The sequence below is a fragment of the Scaptodrosophila lebanonensis genome, unplaced genomic scaffold (assembly GCF_003285725.1).
Source record: "Scaptodrosophila lebanonensis strain 11010-0011.00,11010-0021.00 unplaced genomic scaffold, SlebRS2 tig00000165-arrow-arrow-pilon, whole genome shotgun sequence".
Lineage (NCBI taxonomy): Eukaryota > Metazoa > Arthropoda > Insecta > Diptera > Drosophilidae > Scaptodrosophila > Scaptodrosophila lebanonensis.
Window position 1 is genome coordinate 79,295 of NW_022060599.1, and position 16,411 is coordinate 95,705.

A 16,411-nucleotide genomic window follows, 5' to 3' on the forward strand; every position below is an offset into this window, starting at 1 on the left:
CGTACATATTGTATACTATATACTTGTATGTATGTGTGCGAGTAATTTATATCAGTAGTTGTATGCCTTGGCAATATGTTTTTAAGCCCGGCCAGTTCTATTCAGTTTAAATCATTTGTATGTATGTGTGTAATACCAACTAATTACCTTTAAACAAAATTTTTGAAGCCACATGCGCTTGTTTGTTTGAAGAATAATAATTAAAAAATAAAAAACAAAAAACAAAGTAAAGAACCTCGCAAGTGACTCAACACCAAATCGTTGCCAATTTATAAACAAATGTTTGGCTAACTATAATTTAAATTGTTCAAGTAAAGACAATGTTCTTATTCCCGTACCTTGTATTATGATTACTAATATTTTATTAAAACAATTTCAATTAAAACCTTAAAGTTTTTATGACTATATTTGTTAAAATTTTAAAAGTGAAAACTATGTTCATTCATTTATTTATCGTTTTGTACTACTAGTATTTTATGGTAAAGTTGAGCCTTGGAATGAGGCCTATTTTTAAATATAGTATGATTTAAATTTAAAAAATTTTATTTCAATGTTTACGTGTTTCCTCTTTCATTTGATTTTATGGAATAGATAATGCGCTAAGCGTTTTAATAAATTTGTCAAACCTGCTTATTCAGTTTTATTTGCTAATTCAATTGACATGTTTATCAGGATATGGCGTGAAATTTGTGTGTAGCTTGTGTAACAATAAGTTCGCACACAAAATACCTTTTTTTTGTGTCTTTTTGGGGCACACCCGCCCTACACTGCCCCTCTACCACCTACCCCCCACCACCATAGCAACAAACACTTGACATGTTTTCCTGATTTCGTTTTCATTTTCGCTTACACGCGCCGCTGTCATTATTTTGCATTTATTAATACTTTTATTAACACTATTATATATTTTCGGTACCGTCGTCGACTTCCGCTCTGTGTCATCAGCTCCATGGCTCATTCGCATAAATTTTCAAAAGCAAGCGAATTACGAGATGCCGCTCAAGTTATTGAAGTAGTATGTTGCCGCCTAGCAAGCAGCTGTGAGCAAGGGGCGTGGTCGTACCGGACCGGACCAGACCGGACCGAGTCGAGTCGAGTCAAGTCGCGCCGAGCCGACTGATAGTCACAACGGCTGCCAAATGCTATTCGTTGCGCAACTCACAATGTTGTGGCTGTGAGTTCGCATAACTATCATCATACTTAGGCTGTTTTCAATACAGTTGCCAGGTAGAGCTGTGAAGACAACTTTGGAGCAGTGCCTCAGACATGCCTACCCATGTCGTTGCCATCTTAAAAACCGGCACGTGACAAATTATACATATTTTGAATAGTTTTGCCAATTCATCGCATCTACTTGTATGTTATGAGATAAGAGACTTGTTTCACAAATTTGTAAACACAGGCTAGGCTAAGTAGTCAAATTATTTTGTACATACTCATATTATCATCAATACAGTTTTCTTTAAATTTACAGCCCGAGACTGATATGCTGCTCTCTTACTTTTCCAATTTATTTTTGAGCATTATAGTATTTCATTTGATTGTTTTATTGGCTTGGTCGACATCAGAAAGAAAACAAACTATACTTTGTAGTTAAGATATGGAAATTCTTAAATGTCGGGCAGCATACGTTTTTTTCCATAATAGTTGGCATTTTTGCGTGGAATTATACTTTAGCGATGATGATAAGGCAATGTACATACTCGAGTCAATGTACTTGAGTTTGTAAGCATGTTGTTGCCAAGTGGAGCGCCTCTGAAAGCGCTTGTCAAATCAAATCGAATCATATTAAATCGATTCAAATCAGCGCATTTCAATTCATTAATATGAAGCCGGCAAAAAAAAAAAAAAAAAATGGCATATAATTATGTAAATATGCATAAGCAGCTAAAGTTTGTTGCCACTTTTGGTGGCTTCTGAAGGACATTTGTGTGTATTCAGAAATTATAATTTTCTATTGTGTACAGAGCGTGGTGGAGCAGCACGTGAGTAGAAACGCTAATAAGTTGCCGGTCAGCTTACAACCAACCAACGAATTAACAATTAAAATACAAAATAAAGTATCCGCATATCAGCATATTACGCATACGCAGTGTATGGCGCGCACAAGCCTTAGAATAATCGGCAATGGTTACGGCTCGTGTTGTCCAATCGGGAAGCGGGCTTACGCTTTCAAATTCTGTTCACACATGTCAAACACGTATCATTACAATAACATATGTATGTACTCGTATATACATACATATGTACATACAAGTGCTTTATTGGAAATCTTCGCTGATAAGATTAACAGCACGCATGATGCTTTTTTGTTTTCAGCAACAACACCAACTACTTGTAGTATGCTGAATACGAATACGAGTACACATGGAGAATATACGCACATTTTCTGAAATCACGCACAGCCTTGAAAATAGTACTAAGTGTACGAATATGTGTGTGTATGTGTGTGTGTGTGCATGTGATTAAGCATTGGCAGCAACATACGAGGTGCGTTTAAAAAGTAAAGTGCAAAACGTATAAAAGGAGAACAAAGTGAAAAACAGCTGATAAGAGCAATATAGAAAGGTAGCCGATGTTTACGATGCTGTTGACAATTATCAATGCGCACATAATTTGGCACAAGCATACAAAAATACTTGTAGATGTACGTTTGTGTGTGTCTCGCCTATACCCGTCTAGTCGTCTACAATAAATAATTGGCAACTAGTGCAAAGTTCTAGATTTCAATTCAAACTAGATCAGCACTAATCAGTCCCCGGAGAAAGAAAGAGGGCACGACAAATCCAGCACAGCTCTTTATCGTAAACATCAACAATGAAATTAGACTCAAAACAGACACTGCGTGAGATCGTAACAAAGATGCTATAGAAATGGCATTTCATTTGCCAGAAAAAGAAACGGAACCCCTGTCACGTAAGAAACACAAAAATGAGTAGAACGTTAAATAAATACTACTACTAGAACCAGCAGCTTAAGATAGCTATCTAAATAAACAAAAAAATGTGACTTTCGCACCCATTAGTGCTATATAAAATGATGAGGTATATGGTTGGTAATAAAGAAGCTTTGCATCTGGATTAGACAGGTCTACTACATACTCGCACAAATTAAGCGTCAAAAGTTCAAAGGTGATTTGTCTTGTCATTATGTATGTGCCCCTATAACAGGAGATCTGCCACGCCTTCTTCTTCCTGTTATATACATTTGACATTCTACGAGACTTCCAATCATTAGCGTATAACGATTCTACATCGTAAATCAGGAAAGGTTCCTCACACTATAATTATTTCTTATGCAGATAGTATTCACAATTTTAAAGTTTCAGAAATAAACTATTAAACCCACCCACAAATGCGCCCCAGCCTTAAAGCACTACACTTACAGCTCAGTTCTTACATGGCTTACATGATTTTGAGTTCGTCTAAGTATTTGGAATAAGAAACATTTTCTGCTTGAGTGCACGCTGTGTGGGTCACTGAAAACCGCAGAGAAAAACAAACGTAGAACAACAACAAAAGCAAAAGCTAGACGTGTCATCAAGGTCGCTCTCGACGGCACAGTCAGTTGGGTGGGGGTGGGGGTGGGGGTGGGGGTTGGGTGTTAGGTACTGGTGGGTAGGTGGGCGGGTAGTAGACAGGCATTGATTACACGGTGACATTGTGTGCACTTCGATGCCTCTTTGCATATTGTTATGAAGCATTTAAAGATCCAAAATATATATACTCGTTCATTTTTTATTTGCTGTCACATTTCGCCCAAAAATTTCGTTTCATCATATTTCCAGTTGAAACTAGCTAACGAAAACCAGTTAATATCTTGAAAGAATCATTTCGAAAGATGAGCCTTTTGTTTCAAACAGTCAGTTTTTTAATTCGAAAATGCATTCTTCCAACCAGGCTGGAAGGGTAATATAACTAAGATATAAGCCGGGAAGGATTGTACAAGTAGATGATTGGCAATTCTTACAGACGAGTATACTCAAGAAGAAGAGCGCTGGCCTCGACATTACCTAATATTTATAATTATGTATTATGTCTATGGATGTTTTCTTTGAGTTTTTTTATTTGGTTCGTGATAATTAAGACAGAGCAGACAGAGAGACATACGCGCATTTAGACGTAGCAACTGGCCTAGATAATAAATGTACGAGTATGTAAAAATATGTACGCAATTTTTTGTTGTTGTCGCCTTTTTTGTATTTTGAGGAAGGCCATGACGACGCTCTATTATTAATAACTGATAACTTCATTTAGTTTTGTTGCCAACTTAGCGTTTGATTATCGGCAATCAGAAACTGGCCGCCAACTCTGTGACGCAATCGCAAAAAATGTGCTATTTTGCAGTGACACGTGCTAAGATCTATTCGTACTTTAAATAAAAAGATACCAAGTGCTCCGAAAGAGACTGACGTGCTCCAAGACTTCCTGTAGTACTCTTCTTAATCGCCCATACTATTTGTAAGTGTAAAATTTGTTGTTGCAATTGTTTCTTTTTTGGGGGGGGGGGGGAAGCTAAAGCCAACATTGCGACAAAAGAAGGTAAAGCAGCCGCCAAGTACTTACTACGTATTAGCACTTATGATGAGCACAGTGTGGACTCAAAGTAAATAATAATAAAAGCAGTAATACAAATTTAAACACCACGGCGACTACGACGAGAGTTAATTGTACTTTGGGTACGTACTCACGTACAGCACTTCCCATACCACTTCCACTTCCCCCGTCCTCGGAAGTGTTTGGGCCGTTCGTTTCCACATCGCGCTGTTTCGAGTGTTTTGCCATGTGATGCGTTCCCATTTGTTTACCCTACGTGACAAAAGCTACCGCGTCGAGGCGTTTCTTTATTTGTCTGACTCTGAACATGGAACTACACTCTCGACAATTGACTAAAAGCTGGGTCAACTGCATTTGGCTGTAGATGCAACATGTGATGTGTTGGGAAACATTTGAAATCTATTTGAAAATTCGAAGCTATGGCAGCCAATTGGATGTTTGATGAACATGAACATATGAAGTGATACAATCTTTCGATCAGAATGCTGTCAAAATGTATAAGAACCATCCCTTGTTGCGATAATAATTTAAAAACAGAAATTCAATGTGGAATAAATGGAATTGTAATTAAATGGCAATGGAACATGTTTCAGATGAATTCTCTATCGTTCGTTAATATATTTTTCCCCTATTATGAATAAATGCTCGCTTATCGGACTTGTCGCTCAATCAGAGCTACATTCAACATCATGAATTATAGTACCTTCAGGAAATGCTGTACATATGTACATATATAAATACCTATACAAAACAAACATTAAGGAAATATATAAGAACAATCCTTTGTTGCGATAATAACTTAAAAACAGAAATTCAATGTGGAATAAATGGAATTGTAATTAAATGGCAATGGAACATGTTTCAGATGAATTCTCTATCGTTCGTTAATATATTTTTCCCCTATTATGAATAAATGCTCGCTTATCGGACTTGTCGCTCAATCAGAGCTACATTCAACATCATGAATTATAGTACCTTCAGGAAATGCTGTACATATGTACACATATAAATACCTATACAAAACAAACATTAAGGAAATATATAAGAACAATCCTTTGTTGCGATAATAACTTAAAAACAGAAATTCAATGTGGAATAAGTGGAATTTCAATTAAATGAGAATGGAACATGTTTCATTTGAATTTTCTATCGTTCGTTTATATATTTTTTCCCGTATATGAATAAATGCTCGCTTATCGGACTTGTCGCTCAGTCAGAGCTACATTCAGCATCTCTATATAGTACTTACAAGTAACTCTATATATATATCTGGCTACCCAAAATAAACATTAAGAACTGGAATGTTTTGTTGTTATTTTGTGGGGGACAGAGCTGCTTTTTGAAACATATATTTCTTCCCTAAATATAAATGCTTGCTTATCGGACTTGGACAAAGGTTGTCGCTCAATCAGAGCTACATTCAACATCTCTAAATAGTAACTACAAGTAATACTATATATATGCATATATATCTTCCTACACATAATAAACATTCATCAGCAAAGTCTTTCGACATCAGACCGTGATGTCAGTGCTAAGACGCGCAGAAATCAACGGAATCGGAATGAACCTGAATTGTGTGGCTGCGGCTGTGACTGTGGCTGTGTCTCATTTAATGGATGGAAAGACGGATATGTACGAGTATGTATATATGTACTGGTATATGTATATATATGTCAGTGTTTAATGGCTGCAGTCGTCTGGTGGCGGCGCTCTTTAAGTGGCGACTCGCCATGTCGTCGACACCTTTTGCGCAACTTAATTGGAGCAAAGAGTGCGAAATTATTGTGGCGTGGCCCGGCACCGCGGCATCGCTTTCTACAACAGCCGTTTTCAAAAGACAATGATATTGAGTTTGTGTTGATTTTTTTCTGGTTGTTTGTTGTTTGCTGTGGGTTGTTGATGTTGATGGTTTTTGCGCCTCTGGGATTTCAAAGGCAGAGCGCTTGGCATATTAGATGGCCTAGACGCCGTAACCTTAATGCCATTGCCTAGTCGGTTAGTCGGGTTGGAGCCTAAGTAGGCGTTAAGCGGCAGTTACCGCAAATGGGTGACACGGTCCCATTTCGTAAATAGTGCACTCGAATAAAAAACAAAACAAAAAAAGAAAGAGAAAGAGTTGACCCCGTCAAGTTAATAAATAGTAGTAGCTTAGTACTTGTAATTACTTACTGATCAATAATAAACAATTCGTTCCAACAAAATCCTCATACTCTTCGTGCCAGGCACATTCTGCAATTCTGGGCCCGTTAAGTGGCCTTTCTAGCTTTCTCTTTTTGACAACTTGGAATTTGATCCTCAGAAACTTCCACATGTTCCTACCTTCGCGTTACTTGTATTTCAACAACCTGTTTTTTTTTTTTTTTTTTTTTGTTCAGATAATTCTCTGATTTTTAAAATTTTTGCTTACATTGCCAGACAGACTCCTTATCACGCCTACTATGATAATAATGTCCTGTTAAAATGCCTTTCACAATTGGATTAATTGATTAAGGAAGTTTTTCAACAATAAAAAATAGATGGGTTACTTTTGTGGTGGATACTTGGTAGATACTTCGATAACTGACAGTTCCAATATTTAGCTGTAAGTCAATTATTGCTTACAGCCGTTATTCAAAATTATGGTTCCAGTTCTATGTTGAGATAAGCTTGTCATATTTGGGTCAGCAATTAATGCCATCATCAGCAACTCGTTTTCCTTAACCCAAACACAAATGTGATATACTTGTACAAGTACGTAGAATGGCAGTGAGTCAGTCACAATCTGCTCCTTCAAAATAACTCGTGATTTTGAATACTACTCAATAGTGACAACGTTTTGAATTATGCAATGCTGGAATCGCTGACACTTGTCGTGTTTGGGGTGAAAGCTATTAGCTGATTGGAAATCTGTTGCTGCCATCTGTCTGGTATTCAGTCGGCCGTCGTATTGATACAGCTGCTACGTACGCTACAGAGAATCTAATGCTAATCAGTTGGGCAAATTGCGTTCTAAAGTTCCGCAAGATTGAATTGATTGGGACCACAAGAGCATTGGAGCTGCTGTGGGGGGACGAGGCAGCGGGGCAGCGATTAATGATGATCATTCTGGAGTATCTTTTTGTTCGTCCAGTACCGCCCACCCCCCCCGCCCGCCAGCACCCTCCTACTCTGTTGTGTATGGATGCTATTTTTATGAGTCTTCTATATTATAGTAGAGCTGATCTCGTGGTCTTGCTGCTTTCTTGTCCAATCAGCAAATTAACATGCATAATGAATTGCGTTCATGCTGAAACGAAAAGTTGTTGCCGCAGTTTCAACAGCTCGTTTCGAATCTCCATCTGAATCCAATCCGATCCGAGCATGCATATGTATATATTTTAATGTATATATATCTGTGTCTGTGCTTTAGTGGATATTTGCGTAGCTATGGAGTCTTGAGCAACGCAATATTTTTTGGGGTGTGCTTTTGTTTATTTGTTTATTTAATTAGTTTTTTTATTTTCTAACATTTGTGTTGTTCTTCTCTGCGTCAATGATCCTTTGCGGTTTTTCATTTTATCTCTTTTCTATTTGTGGCATATACTTGTATTATACGAAACAAGTATATTTCTGAATATAAATGAAACGAGATACTCGAACTTAATTATTGTTATGCTGCAAGTATAACTGCAATTTGGAATCTCAGAGAGAGCATGCGAGCTTCGACTTTTGCAAAGCCATTTCTATTTATGGGTTTTTAATAGACGGCAGCGCGCAATATGTGAACATTTTTTTTTAAAAACAAACCAAAATAAATTCAAAAAAGAAAAGAAATCATGCTGACATATTCGTTGACCCGAGATTTCGTAATTATCTTGTCATGCAGCTGTTTGTGTGAGCGTGGGATTGAATGTTTGCATAATTATCATTTTTATTGGGGGCCATGTGTATATAATTTGAGAAAAGTCTTCCTGCAATTTTCTCATTTATGGGTCTAATTTAAAAGAATTAGGAATGGTGCAGCTCCATTGGAACTGGGACCCCTCCATCACCTCCACTCATACATATGTACTTAACTATAATTGAACAAAAGTTTTTTCCAAACAGATACAGAGCGCGTCTTTATCTTTCTCGGTTAGTTGAGTGACAATATTTGAGATAAGTTTGTTATACAAGCACTAATAGGTAGCAATAACACTAGTATTTGCGTTACATTTTCAAAAACCTCAATTCATTGCTCTATTGATTTTGATAAGGTTTAGGGCCCTACTCGATTATCAACTAAAAGATTCCTCAACAAGTTAACAAAATTGATGAGCAGAAATTGCGTTGTACACGTATAGCTGTAACTGACTAGGGGTTCTTCATTTATTTATTCCCATACTTGTATATATATTTTTTGTTTTCTCAAGTGATGTGCAGAGCGTTGACAACAATGCACAGATATATAGACCGGTATATTAGTGCCTATTTTTCCACCTTGATAAAGATTAGTTGTTCTGAGTATAAAATTAAAATCACTTTTTGTTTGTCACAAAAATGCTAACACTTCCTTAAACTAAAGTGCTGATTACTTTCTGGGTGTTGACGGGGTGTGAAACCCCCATTACCAGCTAACTTTATCGGCCACAAAATGTTGACTTAAATTGTAGTTCTATATTTAATGTGTGTGTATAAAGTTTACTTTTGCGTGCTAATTGGTTATACATATACTTATAGTGAGCACTGTTGCCTCATTTCCCCTAAGTAGAGTACATATTGTGCTTCAAGTGATGCCAAATTTGTTTTAGTAAACATTTTGTTGTTTTTTTTTTGATTGTTTCTAAAAACGTTAAATTAAGATCGTCCTGCAGAGTATATAATATTTGGTATATGAAAAAGTAATCAATACAGCTTTAGTATATATTCTTTTTATACAGATAGGAATGAGTAGGAAAATTTCTGGTTGTTTTGATTTTCTATTTGCTGATGCAATAAATAAATAAAATAATAATACCTAGATGTACCTACATAGATGATGCAATAAGTGCTGAACAATTTATTTGACTAAATTAAGATCCGAATTTGAAATATGCTTTGTGTTAAATATATGTATATGTGGTGAGTGCCAGTGTGACTAAAAGGGAAGGAAACTGTAGACCACGACGAGGTAAAATATGTCCGAAATGGGTACGGCAGCAATTTATTTCGAGACACTGTGATTCATTGAGATACACATTGCATTTGGAAGGTGTTTTACTCGATATATTTTACGGCTGAGCTCACCACACCCACAAAAGGCGACCAGTCTAATATAATACAAGCTATACAAGTATATAGTACATGCTAGTAAGTATTATACAAAACCATATTGTTGAAACAACTCGAGAAATTTTAAAACTTTTGAATTCCTACGCAGAAAATACTATAGATCCATAAATGGATATATATTATTATTATTATTATTATTATTATTATTGTGTATTATCAAGAATCGTAGCATCGTGTGTGCGTGTCTGTGTGTGTGGGCCATATTTTTCAGATATAAGCCCACAATTGGATCGCACGCTGATGACGACGATCTGATGATTCATGTGCGCGCGCAACTTCTGCGGAATTTTATACGACGCCGACCATTCATATTGAAAGCAAATCAAAATGAATCAGCAACAGCACTTTTGGGGGCTACCGGCACACTTACGAAAGCATTTACAAATACACAAAGGGTATACACACTTATAGTGTATGTGTGTGTGTGTGTGTGTGTGTGTGTGTGTGTGTAACACTCACCTTCGTCGGATGAAGACACAAAACGACGTCCATAACTGCGCTCCAGCCAGGCATCGCCCGCACCGCCTCCAGCGGCTTTGGCGCCATTTGGTCCACTGTTGCGTTTCTGACCATTTGACGCATTAAAGGCGGCAGCGTCACGCTTGTTGTTGCTGTTGTTGTAACGCGTCTTGCGAGTCACTTGTTTGTTGTGCAGCTGTTGTTGCTGTTGTTGGTGTTGTTGCTGGTATGTGGAACTGGTCGTTGCTAAAGTGGCCAAATGACCATTGCCACCATATTTTTGTGCGCAGCGTTTGTTGCTGTTGTTGTTGGTATTGTTGCTGTTGTTGCTGTTGTTGCTACCAACAACGACTCCATCGGTGTCGCTGTTGTTGTTGCTGTTAAAGCGTTGCATGTTGTCAGCTGTGAACGAACAGAGCAGCAATTACACACACAATTAGTCTCGAGTTGATTGGCTGGTTAGTTAGTTATTTGGTTTGGTTTTGTTCGTTTATTAAAAGACACTCGACTTACAAGTCTTAAATAATTGCAAGAAAGCCTCCAATAGTAAATGCATGATGCTCTCATAGAAAATATATCAATCACAATACAAGTAACAATAAAATAAATAATAATAACAAAATATGCTATTCACGAGCACTCAACAAAAATTGTCTTAAAACTGAATGAACCGCCTGCACTTGCTGTTGAAAACGAACTAAGGCCCGCCATCAAATGTTTACGCTCTTTGTACGACACCCGGCGCTATAGACAACGTACGAAAGTTGCTTGGAACAAAAAAAAAAAAAAAAACCCAGTCATATATTGCTTTATTGTGCGATTAATATAGCCCCGCTATTGATGACGACAGAAAGCACTCTCTGAAAAAGCCACGACTCGACAACCCAGGAGACATATCGGTTGGTTGGTGAATCACCATCGCTCGAACCGCTCGAACTGCACGGATTGCTGATAAGTGCTGGCGATTTTGTCGTTATATTGAACCTACGCCAATCCGTCGTCGCACAACGACAAAAATTGGCAACCAGGCTTAAATATATATGTATGTATGTATGTATGCATATGCCCCCCACACACGTATGTATGTGGTGGCTTATCAGGTTGGCGGTCTTCCTATTTCGATTAGATTGTGGCCCATTATGGGACTCTTGATACACATTCAACAATCGCCCAATTGGCCGGAAGCTCTCGGGTTAGTGGGCGCGCACAAAGAAAAAAAACCTCACTCCAGTCTAGTCTTTCGCAGACCAGAATTTATTTTAATTAAACCCTGTCCCGAGTCAACACAAATTGCTTTTTAAAAATTCTATGATTAATGATTATTATTATTCTAAGAGAATTTTTATGGGTTACATTTTGGCAAAAAGTGGCTATCATTAAACAACAATTGCTTAGATTCTTCTACAATGCTTTCGACTGTTGGGGGAGTTCACATCTTATCGTCTTAAAGTCTTAGCGGTTTTAAATTTAGAAAGCAAAATAACGAATTTCGAGAAAGAAAAGAAACAAATTAGAATTGTTTATAAAGCAGCTCTGATGCTGATTATTTGAATTGTGCATTATTTATTTTTCTACTACTCTACTATTTAAATATTCGAAGAATGAAAATTATTTAAATGTGACATAACATTTATGGATTCTTATGAATATTTATAAATTCTTAAATAAATTTGCATCTCTAGTTACTTTAAAATTCTTCCCAGCTAGAGCTACCAAGAACAATCGCGCATCAATGAATAAGAAAAAACACTACAACAAATGCTTAAAACGTGTTAAATTTTGTTGCTTAAGTTGATAGCCAATTTAAAAAAAATTACACCTGTTAACTGGGGCTTAATACGAGTATTCAAAATATTTGCTTAATGAAAAGAAAAGACGAATCATTCCCAAGCGCATGATTTAAAAAACCTTAAATAAAATTTAATTATTATAACAAAGAAGCAGTAGTGTTGGTGGCGGCTGTGAAGCCACACCGAAAAACAGGTACCAGTTCGTGCCTAGCGCTAATCATACACACACACACACACACACACACACACATACAAATATATATATACATAGGTATATGTATATACATACATAGGTATATATATGTGTGCGCATTCTCCAGCCCGCTGTCAGCCACCGCCCAACGCATCCGAAAAAAACAAAAAAAAACAAAAACAAAATAACGATTCGGCGTATGCAAAAATCAAAATCAAATCCGAAAACAAATGCTTGCGGCCGGCCAATTACCGACGCGACTGACTGTTAAGGTGTGATTAATGGCCAGAAAGGCGGTGACCGCTTTACGCCTTAAGCTGTGCTTAGATAGCTAAATGACTTGCAGCAATTGCAGAAAATGTTTGTCGAAAAAGTTTGCTCTCCCAATCGCCGAGGATGGATAGCAAACAAAAAAATTAGCATAAGATACTACTACTATTCGCTTGCTTGGTTAAACAGTAAGCGCCACCAGGTAGTTAACCCAAGTTAACCCAACCGATCAGTTATATTGAAAACCTGCTCTGTTGAAATAAACTCTTGAATAATTTGGCTTCGATTCGCCTTAGAGCGCACGCAAATAACTGAAGAAAAGGTTGTGACACGACTCCGCTCGATTGCTCAACACCAATATATAGTATACTTGGCTGATCTACTATATTATGGTCAATAAATACCATGAAGGTAGCGGCGCCCCATGTGGTGACCCTGCTTCATTTTTGATTCGTCTAACTGACCTACGACTACACAGTGATGGCGAAGCAAAACATGTGATGACCCCGCCTCAAAAGCTGCACCATGCATCGATGGGGTCACATTTTTCGGATCAGTAATTAATTAAATGGTGGGGAAGTCGAGGTGATTCTGTTTAATTGCGCTGCTTAGATGTTTTAGTTTAAATGTTGCATCAGTCATGCGGTTGTCTGATCACACCCTTAATAAAATAAGTTGAAAGCGATTTCTGACAGCAGCAGCCTGTTTGAAAAATGCGCACAAATCGCACGATTGCCGTACAAATTGGCATAATTTGTAAAGTGTGATTTGTCGATTGCACTCGGCTCGCCATCACCGATGTCGCCACATCTCGACAGTGCAGTTGAAGATGATTCTGTTGCCGACTTGCGACTTGCGACACGTGTGCAAACCCGTCAGGTCGCTGCCAAAACGGAAATGCATCGGAAAAAGAGAAAAGGCAAAAACTGTAGCGCGTGTGCGGCTATTTTTGTGGCAACAACCTCATCATCATCATTATCATCAATACCATTAGTAGGCATGCTGATGATGATGATGACGACGACGCTAATCATCAGAGCAGTGCGCCACCGCTTTAATAATGAATGAACACACGAGTACTCGCACACATACATATATGTACATACATATATACATATATGTATATATATATGTAGTATTTATATTTTGGTGTAAGCCCCCAATTGTATTGATTGGCTTGGACATGGCAAAGCGAACGAACGCTCAAGAAAAACTGAGCGAAACAAACGAACCAAAAATACTCATTAAATTACGAAAGGGAAAAAAATAAAACTTTAAAGGAAGAGAGTGAAACCGATTTAGCGCTTGGCAACATAAAACTCTTAATGGGGCATGACGGGCTAGCCAGGGATCGTACGAAAGTGGAAACATCTGCGCATGCGCAGATGCTTCACACTCAGAAAAATAACGACAGCAAGCACAAGAACAACAACAACAACAAAAATTGGGCCCCTAATAAACCTTGTCACGGACGAGAGTCTGTTGAACCCTTACGTTTTTTTTTCTTTTTTGCCTCTTAGTCTGTTCTATGGAATTCCTTTGCTCTTTTCCGTTTAAAAACTTATGGTTTATGAACATTTGAACACAATGGCTGGAGCTTATAATTTAAGAGACGTTCACAAAAACTGGCTTAGGCTTAGAATTAAAGCCTGAGAAAAACTAGGGAGTTGTAAATAAATACACATTTCTGAATAAATTCAGTATTAAATTTTGATGTCAGCAAAAATAAAGCCATTGGAGCGATTACAAGTATATCCATATTGGAATCTTGTACTAGGTCTGGCTAATCGCTGAATATACTATAAGTATTGATTTCGCTGACTGATAAAACCAAAGCAATATTATTTCACATTGAACTTAAATGCTCACTAAAGTAACCATTTTGTAGAAACCATAATATAAACGAATTCTTGGAATATAGTATATACGGGCACATACTTAATTATGAGAACTAATCTTTCTCTAATCAGAAATCGATTTTGGTTACTGGGAGGCGGCTTCCGCTTTTTTTTACCAACGCACATATTTATGAGTCTTACAATCTGTAGATGTTGCACATCAATGTTGTAATGCGGTTTATGAACCGGAAATGTTAATGCGCCGTTAATTGTTATCGTATAATTGTGGTGGCCAGGCAATAAAAATAATCCCTTGAAAATTGAGCCATTCGTATTCAATTACGTGTCCCACACGCACACAGACGTATACGAATAATACGTATAAGTAGTATATAAGTAGTATTGTAAGCTTATATGCACATGTCGTCATAAAACTGAATAGGAAACTTGGGGCTGGTGTTGGGGTTGGGGTTGGTTAAACGACGCGTTGTCTCAATTCTTAAAAATATGACGTTCGTATTGAATTGAATTGTTTGTAGTAGTATGTGCTATGTGGAAAATTCAATGGCAGACACGCCAATAAAAGTTATAAAAAAAAAAACAAAATAAAGGAAGAAGCACGCGCAACTTGGCGCTATGACGTTAGCTAAGCAATTATTTATTTTATGCTTGACTGCTAATGGCGATGCCAAGAGTCAGTCGCAAGAGAGAGGGAGATGGTGAGAAACAGAGGGCAGTGGGGGGGGGGGGGGGGGGTATACATATAAGCCAATTTCACGTAATACTTTTCGATTACAATAAGCACACTGCGTGCGAATGGCTGATTGGTCATTTGACGGGTGAGAACGGTGCCGGGTGGTTGTGGGTTGGGGTTAGGGTTAGGTTTGGGGTTGGGGGAGTACAGTAGGTCGCGTCAATCAAGCGCGCCTCAATGCTTACGTTTATGTCGCTGCCATTGGACTTATAAATTGGTCTACATACTTATACTATGAATACGTATACATCGAATCGATAAACAATTCACTTCCTATGATGGCATTACACACATGGCGTATGTGTAATGCGCGTTCATTTTGAATTGCTTGACATGGCGCCAACTCGATCAATAGGCCCCATCAGCCCTTTAGCGTTATGTGAATGCTCAAGACCATATATAGCTTCTAAAAATATTTCATTTTAAATAAAAAAAAAACAAACATATGCAAATAATTTGTCCAATTTCAATTTGAATAAAGTGTTACTTCAATTAAAATCAATCAGTATTCCTCGAAACTTCTTTTAGCTTCAGTTTTTGCAAAACACAATTACTTTCTTCATTTCAATATATATTTTGCGAAAACACACAGAATTCATAGAAATATTCACTAAAAGACCTAAAGAGAAAAATCAGGGAAAAAGATTTAAGAAGGACATATGTATTCAAAGAAATTAAATTAGCCGCTGACATTAATGATTTAAATAAATTGATAAACTAATCATCTTAAGCCTACAATTGAAAGATATAGCACTTTTCCTCAACCTGACCTCAAAAATTCAAATCATTTCAGTTTGTTTAGCCGCCGGCTGCTTGCTGACTAAAAAAATGTCGCTGAATACGAAATAGAAAAACGCTGCGTCTTCTTTGAATAGTGTATGTGTATATACTCGTATATATTTTTTATTTTATTAATTTGAAACATTATTTAGCGCTACTTTTACATGAAAGACGACAGCGACAACAATAAAAACAACAATAATGTGTGCAGAAAAAAATAAGAGAAAGATGTATTATAATAATATTTCAGCTTCCGTGCTAACCTTTGGTTTGACAATCTGCGTACTTGCTGTCAAAATTTTACGAGCCAGACATTTTTTTGGCATTTGTTTTGTCATCACATCACCCACGAATGCGACGACCAAGACCACCACCACGTCCACCACCAGCACCACCACCACTAGCACCACCACCAACAACAACAGTTGTCAAAACAAATATCTCAACTTTCTCGGTAAATCTAAAAATTTGACAGAATTAAATGAAAAGTTATATATGTA

At 37.3% G+C, this 16,411-nt stretch overlaps 1 protein-coding gene across 2 annotated transcripts in view; it reads right to left on the reverse strand.

Moving 5' to 3' along the window:
• LOC115629802 (putative uncharacterized protein DDB_G0282133) overlaps window positions 1–16,411 on the reverse strand; it is a 33,921-nt gene that overhangs the window by 3,841 nt on the left and 13,669 nt on the right. Inside the window, exons 1-2 of one of the 2 annotated variants that reach the window (XM_030526365.1) lie at window positions 10,800–10,870; window positions 10,287–10,688 (exon numbers count right to left, since the gene is read on the reverse strand). In XM_030526365.1, the coding sequence (XP_030382225.1) occupies window positions 10,287–10,688; window positions 10,800–10,842 (445 nt within the window). In that variant the 5' untranslated portion in view covers window positions 10,843–10,870. Of the gene's footprint in view, window positions 1–10,286; window positions 10,689–10,799; window positions 10,871–16,411 lie in introns of those variants that run through there. The other variant, XM_030526364.1, reaches the window with a different exon arrangement.